The sequence below is a fragment of the Scylla paramamosain genome, chromosome 6 (assembly GCF_035594125.1).
Source record: "Scylla paramamosain isolate STU-SP2022 chromosome 6, ASM3559412v1, whole genome shotgun sequence".
Lineage (NCBI taxonomy): Eukaryota > Metazoa > Arthropoda > Malacostraca > Decapoda > Portunidae > Scylla > Scylla paramamosain.
This window is the reverse complement of record NC_087156.1, coordinates 33449502-33474496: the sequence shown is the minus strand read 5'-3', so window position 1 is coordinate 33474496 and position 24995 is coordinate 33449502. Positions and strand designations below refer to the sequence as shown.

The 24995-nt window shown below is 40.8% G+C and overlaps 1 protein-coding gene across 1 annotated transcript in view; it reads right to left on the bottom strand.

The window, feature by feature from the left end:
- The window catches only part of LOC135101622 (tyrosine-protein kinase Dnt-like), a 242808-nt gene that overhangs the window by 46523 nt on the left and 171290 nt on the right, over window positions 1–24995 (bottom strand). The window contains 1 exon segment of the mRNA XM_064005851.1: window positions 14680–14807. Within this exon segment, the coding sequence (XP_063861921.1) occupies window positions 14680–14807 (128 nt within the window).

Below are 24995 nucleotides of genomic sequence, written 5' to 3'. Positions count from 1 at the left end.
TCATTCCTCCACACCATTATGCTGCTGCATGACGAAATACTGTGTCGTTGGTGTTCTGGTGTTCCTCAGTAGTGCTTCTCGTCTGTGATGCGATAACAAATTGATATTACTTGTGTGTCGCGACCTTCGTAAAACCTTCATCTGTTCCTCCAGCGTCGATGTCTCCGGAGTGTTAATTCAGTTCCTCTAATCGCAAGGCTGATCAAACACCCTGCTGCGCCTCCAGTTCACGGCTCCTTCAAGGCTGAGGAGATCAGATTATGAGCAACAAGAACAGAGGTTTACAGACTCGGACACTTGCACCACCACGTGTATTGGTGGGGATTTTCAAGCGTACGTTACCACAGTAGTGTGCATTGCTAAGCCATGGGGTGATGTCAATATCAGTGCTTCTTCCTAGAAATCCTGTGGTGGCGCGGGTGTGCTGGGCGTCAAGGAGCCTCGTCAATATACACGACCTGCTTTACTTTATTATTAACCATCGTTAACGGTTCTGAAATATAAACAAACAAATAATGGTTCAGAAATCCGTCGCTAGAGAGGAGACCAGTTTGTAAGCTCCCTTATAGAATGCGAAGCCACACTTTAAAAAAAATGGCTACCACATACGAATGGCAGGAACACACCTCAAGGCATCAAACTATTCGACTTTGAGGTTTCTGGTTTCCAAGCGACTACCAGACTAGTCGCAACCATATACAAACAATAAGTTCATCACACCACGAAACCGTAGTAGTGAGCGATCGTAACACCAAGGGGTGTCGTTCAATGTCTGGAAGACAATCTAGTGTGTGCCATGAGCGGGAGGACAAGCCCATGAATAGTTAGCGTCTGCCTGAGAGAAAGGAATTGGAGGAGACGATTAAGAACATCTAACTTCATGGAACCCTGTTTAAGAAGAGTGGAACGTGAAATTTTCTATTTGTCTGTCTGCTCACCCCCTCTCTCTCTCTCTCTCTCTCTCTCTCTCTCTCTCTCTCTCTCTCTCTCTCTCTCTCTCTCTCTCTCTCTCTCTCTCTCTCTCTCATAATCGTTTGCTGATATTCAGTTCAGTCACACAAACACATGACAGTTGGTGAATTTGTCTCAGCACACCATGGTTTCTTTGAATTTAAGCCTCTCTTTTAAGGTCACTTTCCATTGTTACAGCAAGCCGTGAGCCACTTGGAGTCTTAACGGGTGCTTATTCTGTCTTATTTATTTGGATCATCCCTGTCAGTCTGCGCAGCATATCTGACAAGAAAGCTGCCGGTACCTGTGTTTATTTCAAGTACTATTGTATCGAAACTTGGGTAACTCTTATAAAGCTTCGCTGCGCAACACCAACATGGCTCACTCTCCTGTCTGCGTTACGAGCTGTCGGGTCACGGAGGAGAGTTACGCAAGATAATACTGAAAGCCCCCAACCTTTGCAATCAATGTGGTGCATCATGTCTAATGAAATACACATGGAAGTAAGAGACAACTGATATCAAAAAGTATGATGGCGTCAGGATTTGAAGGCACCATGACAGGAGACAGGGCAAGGTGTAAGTGGATCACGTGGTACACAAGAAAAACATAACTTTACGATCAATGAGATACTTAAGTATTTCCACTTCAGTTCCAAGGTTCAAGATACTGATACTGGATACAGACATTAAATAACTACAGGATAGCTGCGGCCGCCTTCCATCTTCAGTACAAAGACTCGCTACCAGTCACAAACCACTTCATCTTTCAGTAACAGTCTGCTGAATGGAAAAGCGAGGGTGCCACTGTTCACTTGATATTTAAGAAACAACATATTATTAAACGAACGAGAAGATTAAATAAAGAATAATAGAAAAAAAAGATAAAAACATCATTTTCCATGACACACACACACACACACACACACACACACACACACACACACACACACACACACACACAGAGAGAAGAGGGATAAAAACTACCAAAGTGCGAGGAAGGGCAGGGAAAGGACACTGGGGACGTCTTGCATAGTGCCTCGACAAACACTTTTCTCTAGTATTACGTGAGTAGCTGACACACTTCTAGAACCTTAGACGCTGCAGGCGAGGCGCGGGGGTCCTGAGTATAAAGAGACGAGTAGCAGAAAGAGTCAGGAAGGAGAGAATAATGGTGATGAGAATGAGGATAAAAGAAAAATATTGGAATGGGGAATGGGGGAAGGAGGAGGATAGGAATAAGAAAATAGAGAAAGCAAAGACAGTAAAAATGTAGGGGAAAGGAAATAGGGAGGAGAGAAAAAATAACAGTTGAGTGAGATGAAAGTAGAGAAGGAGAGAAAGAAGTGAAAATAAGAAACGAACTCAGAAGAAGGAGGAGGAGGAGGAGGAAGAGGAGGGGAAGTGTTGTTGAGAAGTACCATTGTGAGGACCCTGAGGCAGTGTTGTTGTTCCTTATGAGCCGCTGGTGGGAAACTCAGAACTGATGGGGAGAGAGAGAGAGAGAGAGAGAGAGAGAGAGAGAGAGAGAGAGAGAGAGAGAGAGAGAGAGAGAGAGAGAGAGAGAGAGAGAGAGAGAGAGAGAGAGAGAGAGAGAGAGAGAGAGAGAGAGAGAAAGAGTGGTAATATGAAGGTTCTCGTTTAAATTTTTACTTTATGAATATTTCTCTTGTTTACTTCTACGTGGAAAAAAAAAATATATATATGTTTTGAAAATTTTCGCGGTTTGAATTCGGGAAAAAAAAAATAAATGGAAAAAGAAAAAGGCAACAAAAAATAGCTTAGCGTAATACTCGGATGACAATATTTATTCAAGCTTTCGAGGTGTTTGTTGTTGTTGTTGTTGTTGTTATTGTTGTTGTTGATGTTGTTCCGAATAAATGACACCAGTTCTCTTATAGCATTTGTTCACTTACTTCCGCCACTAATGTGTTGTTTTGTTAACTATTTATTTATTTTTTTTTCAGTCCTATCTATTAATGTAAGACTTTTCCCTTTTTTTCATTTTTTTTTTAGCTCACCCTCCACTGTTTTTTTTTTTATATTTTTTTTTATATATTTTTCAGTCGCGCCTGTTTTTTTAAATTTTTTATTTTATCAGGCTGTTGTTAGTTCTCGCTAAACAACTCGGTAACTAAGAGAGAGAGAGAGAGAGAGAGAGAGAGAGAGAGAGAGAGAGAGAGAGAGAGAGAGAGAGAGAGAGAGAGAGAGAGAGAGAGAGAGAGAGAGAGAGAGGTGGGGCTGATGATTAAAACTTTTAAAACTCAAATTCACATCACTTCTCTATTTTGTATATATATTTTGTGGCCCGAAAGAGTCAGATAACTTAAAAAAAAAAAAAATAAATAAATAAAAAGTGTGTCATTTAAAACCCTTTCACAATTAAAAGCCGCCGAGTTTATCACCAGCGACATGGATTACACGACGCGGGGTTTGTTGACTTATTTACCATCCTACATCAACATCAGCGTCGTACATCAGTCACCTAACATTTCACATTCACATCAGTTAGCATCGTACACTAACCTAACATTTTACATTCGAATCGCCACAAACATCGAATGGAAAATAATGTAATATCTCTCATTCACTTCGTTCACATCGTTAGTTAAACATCTGACTGACTTGACGCTATCATAAACATCACAAACTAACCATCTAACATTCTACATTCATCTCATCATAAACGTTGTAAGGCGCCAGTCTAACATCATAAACTAATTCTCTAAGTAACATTCACACCTTCATAAAATAACATCCGTAAACATTACAAATCAGACATCTATCATTTAACCTTCGATTCATCACAAAGATCGTAAGGTAACTAGCAAACATTCAACGTCTAAACCATGATAAGCATCGGACACCAACCATGTATCTAACATCATGACATCTATGCATTTTCTCTCGGATCTTCAGCCCATTTCTTTTCTGAGAGCAGCATCACGAGCGGGCCTTTTCCATCTATTTGCCCCTTGTGACCGTTCTAATATACAAAAGATAAATATATATAAAAAAAAAAAAAAAAAAACGCCACATCACTAAAAACATCGCAAATGAACCTTTTAACACTTCACACTCCCATCACATCAAGAACATCGCGTATAAATCACCCACATTCACGCCGCACTTCACACTCCCAACACACTCCCATCTTCCCAAACGAGAAAAAAAAAAAAAGAACACAGACGAAGAAACACACACTCACTCGCGCACACATACCACTGACACTAGCACCTTTCAACCTCTCTTTCCCAGTAATGTTATGCAGCGGTAACAGCAGCGGCAGCACGTTCTCACCAAGGCAATAACACTCAATACAAGAGATATCCCAGCCCTCTTAAAAACCATCAGTAAAAGCAGTATTCATCTCCTTTCCATACGTCTCCACCTTTTTGCTTCCATACGTAATCAAATAACAGGTGCATCAGGGTTCTGGTATGGCGCATGGGAGCACCGTACAATCGGTCATTCGCTGCTCTGAAATGAGAAAATTAATCTGGTATACGATCGTCCGCTGGAGGAGAGAAGGGAAAGTCTCGCCCCCTCTTACATCTCCTCACTTTATCCCAGGAGTAGCGAGGATCGACGTGATATTCCCGTGCCTTCCTTCCTTCCTTAATTCCTTACTCGCGTCGTTATTACATCTCTCTCTCTCTCTCTCTCTCTCTCTCTCTCTCTCTCTCTCTCTCTCTCTCTCTCTCTCTTTAACACATACACTGAGAGAGAGAGAGAGAGAGAGAGAGAGAGAGAGAGAGAGAGAGAGAGAGAGAGAGAGAGAGAGAGAGAGAGAGAGAGAGAGAGAGAGAGAGAGAGAGAGAGAGAGAGAGAGAGAGAGAGTTCCCTAAAGGCTTCCGGACCTAACTTTGGACGCGTCTCCGGAAACGGTACCTCAGCGCCATATGTGGGAGACGAAGGACTTCCTGTGGGTGCCGCCGTGATGCCTGGATTCCAATACTTGGCCGATCGCACATTGGCCAATATCTCGAGGCTCCTGTGCATCGCCGCTTCTGTCAAACTTGCTGCTTTCCTTCCCCTCACCACTTTCCCTTTTCTACGACACACGAAAGGTTTAAATTTTTTTCTAGCGTCTTATAAATGTCCCTGGAAATGCTTAAGTGGGGATGTTACGTGGGTGTTTGAAAATGCTTTTCCTTTTTTTTTCTCATTTTATTAAACTATGTAATAATGAGTGTGTGAATAAGACAGAAAACGATGAAATATCGAGTAGAGTTTTTCTATCGTCTTATAATGTCCTTGTAGATGTCTGAGTGGTAACGTCTAATACTTGAAAACTGTATATATATATATATATATATATATATATATATATATATATATATATATATATATATATATATATATATATATATATATATATATATATATATATATATATATATATATATATATATATATATATATATATATATATATATATATATATATATATCTTTTTTTTTTTTTTCTTAACTGAACTATCTACGTGTATATGGATGCGACAGAAAACAGAAAAATTCAAATCATCTTCGATTCTGAGTTAAAATTTTGTAGCGTTTTATAATTACCTTGCAGGTGTTTGAGTGGGGATGTTATGTAGATATTTGAAAAATGTATCTTTTTCTTTATTACACAGTCCACATGTGTAAGGATGTGAAAATTGCTGAGTAAAAATGTTGTTAACGTCTTATAAATGTCTTTGAAGATGTCTGAATAGATACACTCAGACACTAGAAAATGTATTTTGCTTTTTTTATTTATTTTTTTATTTATTTTTAATCAAACTATCCACGTGTGTACAGATAAGTTTAAAAATAAAAAATCAAAGCACTTCAAATGGCTGAGGTGTTACGTACAAGTATATGACAGAGTTAACAGTGTCTTAGTGCTCCGATGACAATGATAAATACCTGATATAACGCATCTCACTCTTTATGAAGCAATTCACGCGTGTGTATAAATGACGGATAACCCTGAAACAGTCAAGGCACTCAGGGAAGACAGCTGTGAGGGCATATGACGCAGTTAGCAGGAAGGGCACTATACCTACGCAAGTGGTGCTTAGGGAAAGTTATGGCGGCAGCGAACAGCCATAACAGTGATGTGGCACGAGTGAGTAAATGGATGGCCCCCTCTGCGATGAACTAGGAAGGCGTGGAGTGCGCTTGATGTCTGCTTGGCTGGCTTACTGCGTGTTGTATGAGGCAAGACGTGTAAAGAACTGTAGAAATGGTTAAATGATTGAGCGCTGGAAAAAAAGGAGCATTACTGATTTTACTCTTCACGGACGGTGTACTGTTGCGATGAACCAGGGAGGCGAATGCTTGGTGTCTGCTTGGGTGGGTTTACTGTCAGTGGTAATGGGAAAACTGCGCAGAGTACTTAAGGAATTAAATAAATGAGCATAGAGTGAGAGAGAGAGAGAGAGAGAGAGAGAGAGAGAGAGAGAGAGAGAGAGAGAGAGAGAGAGAGAGAGAGAGAGAGAGAGAGAGAGAGAACATTACTGATTTTACTCCGCACGGATGATGTAACGGTGACCAAGAACCATATTCTGAAACACTTCCGTCCCGCACCCAAACTACGTACTTTGAAATTCCTCTAGTTGAAGTGACAGGGATTTTTTTTATCAGAGTTCATCACTCGAGCAGTCATCAGTCTTAACTCTCAAGATTATTTTGTGTACTGATACTTCTTACGTGTGTCACCTTGTTGTCATTAAAAGATTTTTGCGGATGTTTTCAGGGTTCTGGTGACAGACTAACAAGATTTCTACATTATCAAGACGAGAAATACGCTTGTTGAGAATCGGCTAATAATCTGTGGCCTTTGGAAATAATCATAGTGAGAGGGGAAAGTCTTTCTGAATACGGACTTATGACTGAGACGTTGCAAGGAGGCTCTATTCGGGTGTATGAGGAAGGAAAAACAGGACAGGATATACTCATAAAACACTATATTGAAGGACAGAACCACGAGATATGAATAAATACAGAGACATCTGGAGAGGCAGAATGGTTTGTATTTCTGGGCACGATAATCGGGAGGATGTGACGCGCAGGGAAGGTGGGGATCAATATAGTGTAAGGAAGGAGAGACGCTGGAGTTATGAAGGGTCTGATAAGAGGATGTAACGTGTGGGAGCAGCAGCAGGAGTTCTTCGTGAGAGGATTTTGGTGTGAGGCGCGTGTGTGCGAGATGATCTTGAAGCTGAGAGAGGCAAGGCAGCTCAGATGACAATGGTGAGGAACATGAGTCCGGCACAAAGCGAACATTGAGTTAGCGGTGGAGGGAGGGTGCGTGATAAGGGCGTGGGAGGGAAGGTGCTTAGGTGAGGCGGTGCTGCCAAGCGGAAGCAACGACGAAGATAAGGGTGAGGATGATTCACGTAAACAACAGCAAACAGGGGAAGGTGTGAGGCGGGACAGCAAGATATAGAGAGAAAGATGCGAGGCTGCGGATTGGTCACGGTGAAAGGAAACAAAAAACAAATAATGTGATCCGTGAAGATAGTTTGTAGGTATGAGAACTGGCCGGTATTCTTGAGTGCTTTGTTCTCTCATCAAGATTACTTTCAAAGGCCACACGGATGATTAGCTTGCGTGTATTTTCCCCCATTGATGGCTCATAAACCTCGTTAAACTAACAACAGAGTCATTAAAACACTCTTGACAACGCAATAACTTCCACTTGAGCTCGTTAAAAGTAAATGAGTTCAGACGCCCAAAGGTTAAGGAATCAAGTTCGTACAGTCACGGTCAAGAGTCTGTTAACCTTCCACAGTCTTTCTTATTATTCCAGTAGATTTGGCGTTTTCTCCTCAATCTTACGTCTTCTGATCTGTTGACAATCTACATAAAAACGTGACCAGATTTTAAGATCATGGGACTCATGACTAAGAGGAGACGGTAATGAGATTGTGGGGGACTCTGGCGGTTCTTGAATGAAGGATTGTTGCACTGCCTTGGTTAACACTTGTTCTTGAATGTCGTTGTCTTATTTCATGCTTTTTATTCATTAAGTATTTTCTGGGGTCTGTGCTCCCCCGATACTTCGCGTGGGATGGAAAAAAATATATATAATTAAACCGCTGTCACTCTTTCTATCAGGGATGGAAATTTTGTATTAGTATTCGAGTTATTGTTATTATAAATCAAACTATTTGCATTCCTATTCGAATACTTGGAAAACTATTTGTATTCATAGAACGCTCTGATGAATAATCATGATTTGATTGTTGAACATAATTGTATATTTTACTCGTGAGTGTAGCTTGGCACAATGAGAGAGAGAGAGAGAGAGAGAGAGAGAGAGAGAGAGAGAGAGAGAGAGAGAGAGAGAGAGAGAGAGAGAGAGAAATGCTAATTCATGAGACAAGAGGATATAATGTTTAAATAAAATCAAATATCGCTCGTCTTAACCGTCAGTACTCCTCTTCCCGCGCTCACTGGGTGACTGAGTTCACTGAGGGTCGCAACGCTTGCTATTGTAACGCGAGAAGTATCATTATTTGTTTACTTATCATTTCTTGTACAATTATGATCTTGAAGGTGTGTGGCTGGCTGGCGGTGGCCCCCTTTATTACCTATCGAAAGAAGAAGAAGAAGAAGAAGAAGAAGAAGAAGAAGAAGAAGAAGAAGAAGAAGAAGAAGAAGAAGAAGAAGAAGAAGAAGAAGAAGAAGAAGAAGAAGAAGAAGAAGAAGAAGAAGAAGAAGAAGAAGAAGAAGAAGAAGAAGAAGAAGCCACAGCGCGGGAGACGATAACGTAACATCCAAGGTATCTTAAGGATGACTGTCTTTTACCTCATTTGTACGTGCTGCAAGGCGAAGTACCGATTCTTTATAATTCACTGGCTATTAGAGGACCTTGTGTACTTAAGTCAGCTGTTCCTTTGCAGTCTACTTATTTTCTTATATTCTCAACTTTCTAGGAGACAAGGATGACTGATTGATTTAAGGAACACAAAGGCTGGGTCATGTGGCGCCATCAGTAGACAGAAAATGACGTAAGTTCCTATATTACGTATGCAATAGAGAGACAGTCATTACTATTTGGAGTCAAGCACACTCCTGAGTTAGCCTGAGTCTGCTGAAACGTACCTACATAAAGTAAACTCAACGAAGCCACATATACTGTTTCTTTCTCCACGGGCCACAACAAGTCTCCTGACAGGCGAGTACGGAGAACCCTTGAGGACGCTACTATTATATGTTGTCTGCTCTACGTAACCAGGGCAGTAGGGAATATTACTATTGACAGAGTGATAGCTTGACGTACAGGAAGGCGCCGAAGGGAGGACTGTAATCCAAAACTTGATGTGTTGTCAAAGAAAGTGAATATTGAACGTCACACTACGACGATCCTGTCTGTTCTTCAGTTAAATCACCTCAAGGGACGACGCCAATCGCTGCGGGCTTACGATTAAGTGTCGCACGGAAGTTTGACGTGTGGTTTCTATACATATTTTGTTTTCCTGAAGCCACTTAAATCTTTTTCGTGCTACGGTCGCCCTTTGTTAAAACTGAGATCACTGTAGAATAAAAGATAAATAATAGGTTTAGTTTTTTGTCTTTTTTACGTTAAGGAACTTTTTAAGAGGCCGGAGTAATGTATCAATCATAACAATTATTAGTACGCATATGTATATTCATTTCATGTTCAGCATGTTTCCACGTGGTTGAGTCTATGCTATCTTTTCTGCTACGTATTGCATCTCAGGGGAATATCACTCGGATCAACACCTCACTCACCCCTCGCCAAGTGTCCCTCGACAGAACACCTGTACAGACACATTCCTTTCCCTTCCTCCCTGGATAATCACATATACCCATGTTAATATTTCCGTCTCCGTGTCACGCTCTTCTGAAGTTCACCGCTGCCAAAATTCTGTCATTGGCTAAAATAAGATGATCTGTGATTGGCCCAGTTGCTTAGATTTAGGTCTAAGATTGGCTATCTTTTCAACTTCATTACTGGTCAGTTTCCTTCTAATCTCGAGGCAACATTTCTGCATAAACAGTGCTGAATCGTACATTATACAGATTCAGGTTGAAGAGGTTGTAGAGATTCAAGCGAGAGCATCAGTCATTCAAGTCGTATCAAAGTTCATCACTCGAGCAGTTATCAGTCTTAGCTCTTAAGATTATTTGTGTACTGATAATTCTTACGTGTGTCACTTTGTCATCATTAAAGTTCAGAAGGTGATCAGTGTTTGTGTGGGTCCTTTATTTGCATATATTTAGAACCCACCTACACGATAATCAATTCTATCATCTACATCATCAGAGGACCTCAACAGGAAGTGGGTGGAAAGATATAAAACAAGTGGTAGCATCAGCGATGAAAAAAGATTCTTAAACCGTCATCTTTCACTCCCTGAAACAGTGGTGGCAACACCGAGAACAGTACAAATATGTCCGAAATTTGTAAAAGTGGATGAAGGAAAGACGGTTTAGCAGTGAAGGGGCTTGTAGGTACATATTTTAAAATTTATTGCAGTCAAAATATCTATACTAGATTTTGTGGGTAACACTACTGATGCAAACGAATACTGCTGATGACAGTATGTTTACAATTTTTTTTTTACAAAGCAACATTTCTTTAATGGTAAGGCAGTTTCATTTTACGCGCATGAGAATGGCTCAGAAAAACATAAATGTAATAAAGACATGCTATAAAGTTAAATAATAGCTCATAAAAAATGCCAATAACCACTAATAAACCCTAGTAGCAATTAACTATATTCTCACCAGGCAATAAAAAGCTTATGGAGTACATAATATACATGCCATAAAAAAAAAAAATAAAAAAAAATAAGTGAGGTATTTCTATTAGACAATTTCTCAGTATGATATAAAACTTATACACAACACCAATGCAAGGAATAGTGTTTTTAAACGTTTTCTTTCAACTATCTCTATATGTATACCAGGCCGGCAATCACGTACGGGATGGCCCAGGCAAGGCACCACCCATTCATACACACGTCATCCACGTCGTTAGTCACGGCGGCCCCTGGTGGAAAAGGAGTCTCGTGGACCACCTAACTACGTATGCACGGTACACTTATCAGCAAAGTAAAGCTGGTCACATGCTTCCAACAAAAAAAGCCCGCCAGCACACACTGGTTTAACTTTGCCGTTTTTTAAATAATAATGATAATAATAATAATAATAATAATAATAATAATAATAATAATAATAATAATAATAAGAAGAAGAAGAAGAAGAAGAAGAAACGTAATGAACCCCACAAATTCTGTTGTGTGTGACTTATTACGAGAGAGAGAGAGAGAGAGAGAGAGAGAGAGAGAGAGAGAGAGAGAGAGAGAGAGAGAGAGAGAGAGAGAGAGAGAGACTGAAAACCTCGCAGCGCACCCCAAGAAAAGCTTCTCCCAAGGCGGCTTCGGGTGTAACTTGTGACCGAAACCTCGTTGTCCTGCTGCGACCAAATTCGGAAAATCAAGTTAAACCCAGAGAGGCAGAAACACCGTGTGTGTGTGTGTGTGTGTGTGTGTGTGTGTGTGTGTGTGTGTGTGTGTGTGTGTGTGTGTGTGTGTGTGTGTGTGTGTGTGTGTGGAATCATGCTGGGAAAGGAAGAAATAAAAAAGAATATTATGTAAAGGACGTCTCAAGGAGGAGGAGGAGGAGGAAAAAGGACAAAAGAGCCAGGAGAAAGTTTACAAAAGCCTCCAACAAACACACCTCCCTAATATACAGACACGTTGTTTAAATCTGTACTGTCACAATGAAAGTAGGGCACACAGAGAGAAAAGACGCTTCTCTACACTTTCTCAACCCATACAGCAGAAAACGAACAGAAAATGGGAACCTGATGAAAAAAAGGGAAGAGAAGTAACAAGAAAAAATGTACTAAATAAGGTAATTTTGTACTATGTTAGGTTATGTTGGGATAAGTTAGGTTGGGTAGGTAGGGTTGGGTTATATTTGAATAAGTTAGGTTAGGTAGTACGTTAGGATAAGTTAGTCAGGATAAGTAAAGTCTGGATACACAAATTAGGTTAGCTGCGTAACAACAAAGTCCCCCCCCCCAAAAAAAAAAAAAAGCATTTCCTCTTAACTTCAATAAAAAAAAACTATATTTCTTTTCCTGCATCATCTTATCCAGGCCATTTTCTTTTTTCCATACATTAGGTGGCAAAAACAATCTTACATGAAAAAAAAAAAAAAAAAAACAGCAACTACTTCGCTCCTGCCTCTTTTCTTGAAATAACTAAAGCGAAATTATTTTCAAAAGAGAGTAAAATCGTTTCCAGCATTTCCCAGCCCCACAAGTCTCGCTCTCCAGTGACAGCAGCATCTGAGAGAAGGGACGAAAAAAATGTGCCGGAGTTGGTGTTCTATTACTGGGCTTTAATTGGCATACCAGTGTTGCTCGGCGTGCTGCAGGCTCTAAGTTCAAAGAATTTCGTGTGATAGGTTTTCGGACGGAGGAGGAGGAGGAGGAGGAGTAGGAGGAGGAGGAGGAGGTGTAAGACGAGGAGGAGAAGGAGGAGGAGGGCCAGAAAGAGGAAAAGGGCAAGGAGGAGATGCAAAAGGAATTAAAAGAGCAACAGAAGAAAGTAAGGAGAAAAAAAGATAAAAAGAAAAAGAAAAAAAGAAAGAAAACGACGGAATATGGTGAAGTAGTAAAAAAAATCTGTTAAAAAAAAAGAAAAACTGCGAGGTCGGAAACAAAAGAAGAAAAGAAAGAAAGACCGAGAAAAAACAAAGGGAACACAAAAAGAAAACAAAACATTAAAAGAGAAAAATATTAAAGAGAGAGAGAGAGAGAGAGAGAGAGAGAGAGAGAGAGAGAGAGAGAGAGAGAGAGAGAGAGAGAGAGAGAGAGAGAGAGAGAGAGAGAGAGAGAGAGGATGCTTCCAAGCGTCAAAACGGTACCACACATCTCAACTTCGGCTCGAGGGAAGGATTCTAACTTTTATACTAAGAGGTTCGCAGCTTCGCCGTCAGGAGTCGAAGCAGCGGCAACTTTTTCCATTTTGTCGCGGGGATGAAAGAGTCTTGGAGAAGCTCAGCGGAAGGCGGGACGGACGGGCGAACGAGGTAGTTAAGCTCGTAATGTACTTTCTTATTACACCCATTATTCTGTCTCTCTCCTTCTCTTCCCCTTCAATATCAGGCAAAAACAACACAGCTTTCTATTTTCCTTTGTGTTCCTTATTGCCACACTGGGTATCTATTGATCTCTGCTTCAGTTTTCATGCTTCCACTCAAAAACATCCTCTGAGCATCCTTCCCTTATGATATCTTTTTTTTTTTTTTCCGTCCCTTTCAGCACGGAGTAATTCGATTCACACACCTACGTTCTCTCTCTCTCTCTCTCTCTCTCTCTCTCTCTCTCTCTCTCTCTCTCTCTCTCTCTCTCTCTCTCTCTCTCTCTCCTGTTTTGCTCAACCCTTCCCTTCCTTTCCCCTCCTCTCCTATCCCGCTTCACATGTATTCCGTCCCCTAAACTATTTTCTTCCCCTTTTGTCTCGCAGTTTTATTTTATTTTTTTTTCATGTATTTTTTTTAAATTTTTTTTATATTTTTATTTATTCACAGTTGACTACTATCCCTTTTACTTTGCTTCCTTCAGTCTCTCTCTCTCTCTCTCTCTCTCTCTCTCTCTCTCTCTCTCTCTCTCTCTCTCTCTCTCTCTCTCTCTCTCTCTCTCTCTCTCTCGTAATCCTTGCATTCCTCTTTACTCTCCTTTTGTTCTCTTTTCTTCTTTTTCACTCTTTCTTTCTATTCCTTACATCATTCTCCCTTCTCACACATACCTTGTTATCACTTGTCTCATATCCTCACAAACTCCTCCTCCTCCTTTCTCATCACTTCCCTCCCGTACTGTACACGCGTCTTCATTATCTTCTCTTTGAAATTCTCCCCCTTCTTCACTAACTTTCCCTTCCCTGCTCTTGCTTATCACGTGTTTCCTTCCCACGCATCTTACACCTACCTGTCTACTCCCCTGTTCTTCCTATATTCCCTGCCAAGCTACTACTGCTGCTCCTGTTGCTCCTGCTGCTCCTGCTACTAATACTATTACCACCAATACTTTTTTTTATTAGTTAATGGGACTGATTAAAGATGAAAATTAAAAGACAGCCCACTCGACTTCCTATTCTGAAAAAAAAAGCCATAAGAAGTAACCTTATTTAGTTGCAGAGATGTATTGATAATCTTCCTGAAACACTTCTAATCATGTCACAGAAGGGAGGAAAACAGAAACAGGTAGTAGTGTTGTTGAATGTACCAGTGAAAGGATGAAAGAGTGAAGATACTGTTTGACTCCTGCATTAATGAGGTGGACAGGATAAAGGTGAGAAGGAATAGAAAATCTTGTGCAGCGAGGCGTTACTACTACTACTACTGCAATCTTCCCTTCTACGTATATATGTTACAGTCAATACCTGAATCCAGACAATTTGTAAAGTGACTTATTTTTTCAGGCAATTTGTGAACTGCCTGGTTAGGTTAGGTTAGGTTAGGTTAGGTTAGGTTAGGTTAGGTTAGGTTAGGTTATAACCTAACCTAACCTAACCTAACCTAACCTAACCTAACCTAACCTAACCAGGCAGTTCACAAATTGCCTGAAAAAATAAGTCACTTTACAAATTGTCTGGATTCAGGTATTGACTGTAACATATACACCCCATCCTGTTACACCAATCAGTTTCATCTCTCCCTCCTCGCCATGCTCCAAATGCTCCTGCCACTGCACCTACCGGCCGCTTGATAAGGCTCTTCCATGTGAAGTAGATATAGGTGAAGTTTGCCGGCACGGGGACGGTGAAGTTGAGGGCGTAGGTGTTGATGACTCCCTCGCGCACGTAGTACAGCTCGGCCAGCAGACCTGAGGAAGAGGAAAGACGTGGTTAGTGATTCATGAGCCATTGCAGACCCTTACACCATGCAGGATTGAAGACAGCTTGTAAATTTAACGCCTTATAAGTCACAATGAGTCAATAAGATCTAATTGTGTTGGATGAATAACTTGATAACTCATGAGCCATTAAAGACGTCTTGCAGCATTCAAGGACTACAGGCAGCTTCTAAACTTAATTACTGTTTACTTAGTTATAATGGGATAAATATGATCTAACTGTGTTGGATGAGTAGCTAGGCAACATAACTCCACGACCACTAAAAGTATCATCCTATCTTTGCTGAAATCCTCTGGTGACGTCTAGAATATAAAGCAATCTTTGCCGTGGTGGTGAAAGATTTAACTTTGCTAATAAAAATAATAATAATAATAATAATAATAATAATAATAATAATAATAATAATAATAATAATAATAATAGTAGTAGTAGTAGTAGTAATAATATGACGTTATGAGTAACCCTACGAGATTCCACCGAGATAAAGCATAACTACAGGTGCCAACAACTTTAAACTGTTGGCTCACGCTTTTTACCGACAGTGGTGTCTTCCAAATTGTACCCTAAACTTTTACCAAGCCATTTTACCAAGCTTAACCCTTTCACTGCTACGTATTTTTTTTTTTTTTTCCCATAATCATCAACAACTTTCTTGGCACTTACTTTTGTGTTATAGTCTCTTAGATACTTCTATAGCATTGGAAAAAATGGGGGAAAAACTAGTCTCTTTTTATTTCTTTTGCACGCAAACGCTTTTTCACGGTGCTCTGAATGCTAAGGAACCGCTGCAGTAGATAGGTTAAGGAGACGCCGTACCAATCACACGGTTAAAACAACATCACTAAAAGATCATAAAAAAAAAAAATAAATAAATAAAAAAAGAGGCAAAACCTAACTCGCTGGAAAAAGGAAAATATTGACGTCCAAAGGTACATTAGAAAAATAGATGGATGGTCGACAGAGATAACTGGGTAAGGTTTGGGAGGCTTTTGTCCTGCAGTGGAATCATAAAGGCTAATGGCTGTTTATAATGATGTAGGACGAGTGGTGTTTATGTGGATAGGCTGGCTGGGTAACTGGTTGGCTGGCTGGCTGGCTGGCAAACTGGCTGGTTCTCATGGCTGTGTGTTTTTTTTTAGCTTTATTTATTTCTTTTTTTTTTTTCTTTTTTTTTTTTTTTGAGGGAGATTCGGTCATTTGGTATTTGGCATTTGTTATTGTTGTTGCTCCTGCTGCTGCTGCTGTAAGTTAGTTAGTTAGTTAGTTACATGTCTGGTTAGTTAGTTAGGGAAAGACTAAGTGAGTGAGTGAGTGAGTGAGTGGGTTTATTCAGGTAGTTAGTTAAATGTTGTTGAGTTGCACATGTTCCAGCTGTTGATGTCATTAATTCCGTTATGGTAATTATTAAATGAACTAATCTTGACGTAATCCTCTCATATGTACGCTTTCATCATTGCGTTCTATCGTACCTACATTCCGCTCCATTTTTTTTCTTTCCATCACTGCCTCCTACCAACAGCTACATTTATCTTCTCTTACCAACTCTACGCACGCCTCACACACACATGCGCCCTTTTACCTCCCTTCCTACTCGTGTCGGTAACTTTAATAAGCCTGGGAGTCTACATAATTTCCCGCAACATCGAGTTACAAAGACCAGCCGGCGTAATATCATATGGAGACGTAATGCCTTCCATATTAATTAACAACGCGACATGCAATAAAAAATGGGAAATGGACTTAGGCAGCTCTACTCATAGACATTGGAATATATATATTTTTTTCCGTGTTCTTGGACTGGCAGCGACGATGAGTAATTCAATGGACCTCGTATGTATGTATAGATAGTTCCTCCCACACTGATGCTGGTTTCGCTCCTCGTATCTGTATTTCCTCAGTTTTTTTTTTTTTTTATGTGTGTGTGTGTGGGGGGGGGCGACTGGAGAATCTTTCCACACACAGACACACACACACACACACACACGTAGACACAGATCCCAATCCTAATATGTTGCGTATTTTTAGTATTTGCAGTATGATAAACAAGTACGTATTTCCACGGATACATACATACATACATACATACATACGTAACTACATATACAATCACACATACAAATATGCAGATATACACATAGATGATAAATGTAAATATAAATAAAAAAATAATAATAAAACCATCAAGCAAATACAAGGAACAGATAAAAATAAAAGTGAAAAGATAAGAAAAAAAAAGGTTGGTGTGGGAGGCAAAAGAGTAACAAGGAATCCCCAAACTGGTGTTCCTGGAGCTTCATCGGATTAATATAGGAAGATTGGTCACGTGACACAAAATCCCATTAAAGAAATACTATAAAAGAGACCTCTGGCGATGATTCGATTACGGTTCTTCTCAGCTGCAGCCCGACTCGCAGTAATAACGTAATTTTCAGTGTGGGGGTTACAATTTCACTTTATATATGTACCCCCCTCCTCCCTTCCTGTATCCGTTTTCTTCTTTGTCATTTTCTTTTATGTATCGCCTATTTTCAATTCCATCTGTTTCTCCTCTTTTTTGTTTTGTTGTCTTTCCCTCTCAATTCCGCTATTTATCTTCTTTTCTAAGTGTACGTATTCACCCTCATCTTTTTTTTTATTTGTGTATATTTTTTAATTTTTTTGTATGTTCGTTTTCTTGTGTGTGTGTGTGTGTGTGTGAGTGTGTGTCATTTTGTTTCAACATATTTTACCATCTCTCTCTCTCTCTCTCTCTCTCTCTCTCTCTCTCTCTCTCTCTCTTTTGCTTTCCTTTCCTGCCATCGTAAAACATGACAAACTTCCACATTTCGTTCCAAACCCGAACCCTCTACACGGTTTTTTTTTTTTTTTTTTTGTGTGTGTGTGTGTGTGTGTGTGTGTGTGTGTGTGTTTTCAGATTCAATTTTCCTTCGAACGCATTCCCTTTACAATTCGCCATTCAGTAATGTCTTCTCTCTCTCTCTCTCTCTCTCTCTCTCTCTCTCTCTCTCTCTCTCTCTCTCTCAAAGTCCGACAGTCGAGTTTTAACATTTATCGCTTGTACAGTTTCAATTTTTTTCTATCACTATTTCTTTTGTATGTTTTCCGTTTGTCGGCTTCGTGAGAGAGAGAGAGAGAGAGAGAGAGAGAGAGAGAGAGAGAGAGAGAGAGAGAGAGAGAGAGAGAGAGAGAGAGAGAGAGAGAGAATCCTTCCACACTCCAAAGAAAGCAAAACATATAAAATAATAATAATAATCTAATCTGCTTATCACTACTGGTCAAAAAAGAAAAGAAAAAAAAAATCTATCTACACTAATTAATACGTTATCCATAAGAAGTATCGCTCACTAATATACATTCACAATTCACCTTACGAGTACTGTCTGCAACGTGTCATTAATTCCTCCATCTATCACACAGGAGAAGGTTAGGGAAGCGAAAAACGATAACGCACTCAACGAAAATGGAAATGACAGGAGAGGAAGCAAAGGAATAAAAGAAAACGGAGACGAGGAAATCGCAATAGGGGGAGACGAAAGAAAAATTAAGAACATGTAAGTGACGAGTTAAAAGGAAAAGGGGGAGACGGGTAGAGAAAGAAGAGGGGGAGAAAATAAGCATTAGAGGGAGAGAGAATTGTAAGGAAGCGTGGGAAAAGAAGAAAAGGAAGGAAGGAGGGAGGAGACAATGAAGACAAAATGGAAGGAAAAATGACAAATGTGATCAGGAAATACGAGAGAGAGAGAGAGAGAGAGAGAGAGAGAGAGAGAGAGAGAGAGAGAGAGAGAGAGAGAGAGAGAGAGAGAGAGAGAGAGAGAGAGAGAGAGAGAGAGTGTGTAAAGGATTCGTGTGTGTGTGTGTGTGTGTGTGTGTGTGTGTGTGTGTGTGTGTGTGTGTGTGTGTGTGTGTGTGTGTGTGTGTGTGTGTGTGTGTGTGTGTGTGTGTGTGTGTGTGTGTGTGTGTGTGTGTGTGTGTGTGTGTGTGTGTGTGTGTGTGTGTGTGTGTGTGTGTGTGTGTGTGTGTGTGTGTGTGTGTGTGTGTGTGTGTGTGTGTGTGTGTGTGTGTGTGTGTGTGTGTGTGTGTGTGTGTGTGTGTGTGTGTGTGTGTGTGTGTGTGTGTGTGTGTGTGTGTGTGTGTGTGTGTGTGTGTGTGTGTGTGTGTGTGTGTGTGTGTGTGTGTGTGTGTGTGTGTGTGTGTGTGTGTGTGTGTGTGTGTGTGTGTGTGTGTGTGTGTGTGTGTGTGTGTGTGTGTGTGTGTGTGTGTGTGTGTGTGTGTGTGTGTGTGTGTGTGTGTGTGTGTGTGTGTGTGTGTGTGTGTGTGTGTGTGTGTGTGTGTGTGTGTGTGTGTGTGTGTGTGTGTGTGTGTGTGTGTGTGTGTGTGTGTGTGTGTGTGTGTGTGTGTGTGTGTGTGTGTGTGTGTGTGTGTGTGTGTGTGTGTGTGTGTGTGTGTGTGTGTGTGTGTGTGTGTGTGTGTGTGTGTGTGTGTGTGTGTGTGTGTGTGTGTGTGTGTGTGTGTGTGTGTGTGTGTGTGTGTGTGTGTGTGTGTGTGTGTGTGTGTGTGTGTGTGTGTGTGTGTGTGTGTGTGTGTGTGTGTGTGTGTGTGTGTGTGTGTGTGTGTGTGTGTGTGTGTGTGTGTGTGTGTGTGTGTGTGTGTGTGTGTGTGTGTGTGTGTGTGTGTGTGTGTGTGTGTGTGTGTGTGTGTGTGTGTGTGTGTGTGTGTGTGTGTGTGTGTGTGTGTGTGTGTGTGTGTGTGTGTGTGTGTGTGTGTGTGTGTGTGTGCTTTCCCCATTTAACTTATGTAAACGGTCTCTCTCTCTCTCTCTCTCTCTCTCTCTCTCTCTCTCTCTCTGATACACACACTTCACTCATCAATAACCCTCTCTCACCTTTCCTCCTCCCCTCTCAACAAAGCTTCCTGCCTCACAAAGTCTTCCTCCACCACTGCCTGAAGTCACACTATGCACGCGTCCATTACCGATCATCACGCAAAACTCTCATGGCTCTGCTTTGAACTCTGAGACTATTTATTTACGTTTACAAGGTTAAGAATCAAAAGACAAGATTTTTTTTTATATGAAGGTTGAATTGCAGGTAATCTTTCCGCGCAAGTTCGGTATAATAAAAGTTGTTCTAATTAATATCACAAAGGAAGGGATAAAATGTGAATTGATGATACAGAAGCACATCTTTTTTTTTTTTTTGGGTCTTATGGGATTGTCTGTGATGCCGATTAAAGAAATGGTCTTTGAAATCAGCATCGAATTATAATCATGGACTGGTGAGTGATGGAATAATGTGGCTTATCCTTTCCTACAACACCCAACGTCCTATTTTTTTCCCCCCTCCGTGAGCAATACATATTTCATACACTTCATTTCTGTTAGATACGCCTGATAGCCACTCTGCGCCACTCCGCCACTCCGCGTCATGGCCGTTCTCGCACACCCTAGGGATACCAGCGTGTTTTCATCTCACTTCCAAAGCGATCTTTACATCAAAGAAAATCATCTATGAATAATCACTTTATTCATATAGACAAGAATTATAAGTAAAATTCTACACACATTTACAAAATACTAAATTATTAATCGATACCATTTGCTCGGAAAGATTAATATAAGCTCGCAGTCAGATTATTTAAATACGAGAGTAGTTGTACGTTTTTCTTTGTAAGTAATTACAGTAAGCAGTTGGTTGCATGATAATTATCCAAGTGAATGGATGTGTAAGATTTCAAATACGTAATTGCTATTAATTTATTACACGCAAGAAAATCCACACCTGCATTACAAAACAAGGAGGAAGAATACAGCATATGCAAACACAGATAATAAAGCAATAAAATTAAACAAGACGATCATTGGTGCAAAAAAAAAAAAAAAAAAAAAAGAAAAAAAAAAGCTGTGAAATGGAAAGTAAAAGAAAGTAAAGAAAAAAAGTAAAAAGAAGTAAAAGAAACACAATATAAAAATAAATAAATAAATAAAACTACATGGAAAAAAAAAAAACGAGAATTTGATCAAAATGTCCTTGTGGAACTCAGGCTGATTTTCTTTTATAAATATGTTGATCTTATCGTGTGCAGTTTATTCACTTTAAAATATACTGCTCTGCTTTTCCTTTGATGACTTTTTTTTTTTTTTTTTATCGTCCTATTTTTGGCAAACGCGCGTGTGTTGTTGTTTTGTATTTATTGGGTGTTTCACTTTTATTCTTACGTTCAAGTATTTAAGTATACCTACTCGTGCTTGACTATGCATTTTGTCTACGTATGCGTGAGATTACAATTATTATCGTACTACACGTATTAGAATTAAGTAACATATTATAAATGGGATCTTTGTCTACGTGTGTGTGTGTGTGTATGTATGTATGTGTACTCAACATATCAGCTCCCTCACGCAATAATGTCCATAATATTTTTGTAACTCCAAATTCTTACACTCAGGTATACCTCACTCTCCACTTTCTCTTATTTTATTTTATTTATTTATTTATTTATTTTTTCTCGCTCCACTGCTTGCCTTGTCCTCCTCCTTTCCTACTTCTTGCGCACATCAAAACATCACGCACAGAAAACCTTGGGCACAATTTTCTCCTCCTCCTCCTCCTCCTCTTCTTCCCACCCCTTTCCCTACCTCACCTCTCACTTTGCTCTTTTTTTTTTTTTTCTGAATGAGAATTGCAGATTTTGCATATCATTAAATCCTTGTCGGAGATTCCCTGCCTGACTTCACTTGCAGACGAGACAGGGATTGTGGATCTACACAATATTTTTTGTTCGTGTGTGTGTGTGTGTGTGTGTGTGTGTGTGTGTGTGTGTGTGTGTGTGTGTGTGTGTGTGTGTGTGTGTGTGTGTTTTAGATAATAGTTTTGTTTATCGTTTTGCAAGTCAGCTCTCTCTCTCTCTCTCTCTCTCTCTCTCTCTCTCTCTCTCTCTCTCTCTCTCTCTCTCTCTCTCTCTCTCTCTCTCTCTCTCTCTCTCTCTCTCTCTCTCTCTCTCTCTCTCCTCATTTCCTTATTTTATATTTAGCTCATACAACATCTTTACTTTTTAGATGTATTTCTTTTTCCCTTTTTTTCCATTTTTATATTCGCGGTGCCTTTTTCTTCTTTCCCTTCTCCTCTCCTTTGTTAATATTTAATTAGCTTTTTCCTTTCCGCTTCAATATGTTATTTTTTACCATTTCCTCGCAATAATTCCTTTTGTTCCTCTTATCAACTTTAATTATAAGACTCTCCTGAAATATAATTAGTTTGGATGTGTGTGTGTGTGTGTGTGTGTGTGTGTGTGTGTGTGTGTGTGTGTGTGTGTGTGTGTGTGTGTGTGTGTGTGTGTGTGTGTGTGTGTGTGCGATTTACTGTGCATTAAGACAGTTCTTTGATATAAGAAAGGATGAGATGTCAGCTGTTAATGAGAATATCAGACATTTATGAATAATCTAGGGGAGTGTTTTTAATTTACGTCAATACATCAGTGAAAAGATAGGAAAGATATTCTCTCTCTCTCTCTCTCTCTCTCTCTCTCTCTCTCTCTCTCTCTCTCTCTCTCTCTCTCTCTCTCTCTCTCTCTCTCATTCCCTCCTCCATACATCTTCGTCCCATCTTATCCCTGCTGTCACAGCCTCGCCCCGCCAAGCCGAGCCACTACTGTCAGCGCGATGCAATCTCCCCGACGGACTGACAGCCGCGTCTGCCGTCCACTTCCATCAACATAAAAGACCCGGAGCAAGGCGACTCCTTGTCCTCAGCTCCCTAATGTCGCTTCCTTCTCGCCATCATGCGGCGCCAGACTCTCAATGGACTCCTCAGATATCACTGGGAGCTCCATTCTCTTTTATTTCTATCCAGGAAATGCTGCTTGAGAAACTCCGCCAATCAGCGAATCAGAGGACAGAACGGCCCACCTCGGGAGACTCGACAAGTTTCTCCTCAACTTGTGTCGCCTTGCTGTTGTCTCGCGCCGGCAGGACGTGCAAGTGCTGGCGAGACACCTTGCGCTGCCACTCCTCCTTCCATCTGTTCCTTCTTGTTTCCCTCCCTCCCTCCCTCCCTCCCTCCCTCCTTTCACCACTCCCTTCCCTTCCTCCATCCAGCCCTAGTCTCCCCAACAAGCACCACCCGCCAGTATACGAGAAGCCGGAACCGACACAGTGGCTGTATACCAAGTTGTGCCACGCGCCATTAAGTTTGAGGTTCTGAGAGGCTGTGCGTTTGCCGTTCTGTCTTGAGTGACGAAGGGGCCGACAACACGGCCCAACGTTATGGCTGCCATTACTAAACGCTGGACTGTCTGCGAGGGAGGACTTCTGACCTTTCGACTCATAATGGCAGCATGACACTTGTTGCTGCATCTGAGTAACCCTTGGCGATTTCGCAGAATAAAATTAAAATTACAGGTACCAAATTTTTCCATCTACTCGCTCGTCTCTTCATCAGTGGTGTCTTTTGAAATTATACTTTAAACTTACACCAGACCATAAGGAGACTGCAAAAAGAGGTAAGCTGGTCTACACAATACAACACAATAGTTACTTTTACAACATTGACCTTCACACCACTTCTAATGCCACCCCACACACAGCCAATCACGCTGTCGTAACACACAATTACTAGTCACAGGTTTATTAACACTCTTCTCAGGCACGCCGGCAAGACATCAGCATATCTCGACACGATCAGGAACAATCAAGCTTATCTTACTACACCAATCTCTCCACTACGTACTGGCACGCGATGGTGTTTACTGCCCCTGAGAGAGAGAGAGAGAGAGAGAGAGAGAGAGAGAGAGAGAGAGAGAGAGAGAGAGAGAGAGAGAGAGAGAGAGAGAGAGAGAGAGAGAGAGAGAGAGAGAGAGAGAGAGAGAGAGAGAGAGAGAGAGAGAGAGAGAGAGAGAGAGAGAGAGAATCATAATTAGTAAGGAGCCTGTCAAGAGAAAATGCGTCACTATTAAAATATCACAAGCAGCAGCGAATGGCGATACACTGCAGCCAGACGTTAGCAGGAGTTACGGCGCCTTAATGGCCAGATAAAGCACGAGATAGAGTCCTGGCAAGAACTTCCTCGCCTCCCACACACACACACACACACACACACACACACACGTTCACTGTCCTCCATCTTTCCGTTTCCTCATATCATGTTTTGGCTTTGCATACCTCCATTCTGTCGTAACCTAAGGAACACCAAGAAGAGATAAAGAACGAGCGGAGGAGGAATATAAGATAATAAGAACTCAAGAAGGGAGAAAAGTAGGAAAAAGTAAGAAAGTAGAAAGATTGTGCAACATAAAAACACGGCAAAAATCACACCATCATTACTTCTACTTCCTCGCCTCCACACACACACACACACACACACACACACACACACACACACATCCTCCTCATGCACCAGGAATCCACATAGAGAAAAGAAAGAAAAAAACACATAAATATTAAGTCTATTAGCGTGTGTTGCTCAGTTACTTGGCGAGATTAAGAAGATTATTTATTTTTTTCTAATAAGAGTTTGTGATGAAGCGTGAGTGGAATGGAAATGAATGAGTGGTGGTGGTGGTGGTTGTTGTTGTTGTTTCTGGTGAGAAATTGAGGGCGTGTTGTTGTTGTAAATGCTTGCCATGGTAGAGACTGATAGGTAGATATGATGAAACTTGTAGATACATGAAGGGATACAAACAGACTGACACACTGATATTATAGGAAAAGAAAGTAAGACATGGACAAAACAAAACAAACAATTGAAAGTACACGCTGATAAAAAAAAAAAAATAGTAACAGACACACATACACACACACACACATACACACACGGAAGGAAAGTTGTTTTTACAAAGGCGTTTCAGCTCAAAGGGTGCCGACCTCGGATGGCTGAAGCAATGGAGGAGGAGGAGGAGGAGGAGGAGGAGAAAAAACAGAGAACATTGGGGATGAGGTGGTGGTGGTGGTGGTGGTGGTGGTGGTAGTGAAAGGTATCGAGGAGTGGGGAGAGGAGGGAAGAGCGGGCAGAGAACGCTCCTTCTTGTCTCCGTATGATCTCTGCTGGCGTGCCCGAGGAGACCTTTATTTAACTGCAGCCAGAGGGAAGGCGGTGGACTGAAGCACTGTGAGGTGGTGGTGGTGGTGGTGGTGGGTTGCTACGATGCTGGGGAAGAGTATTGGT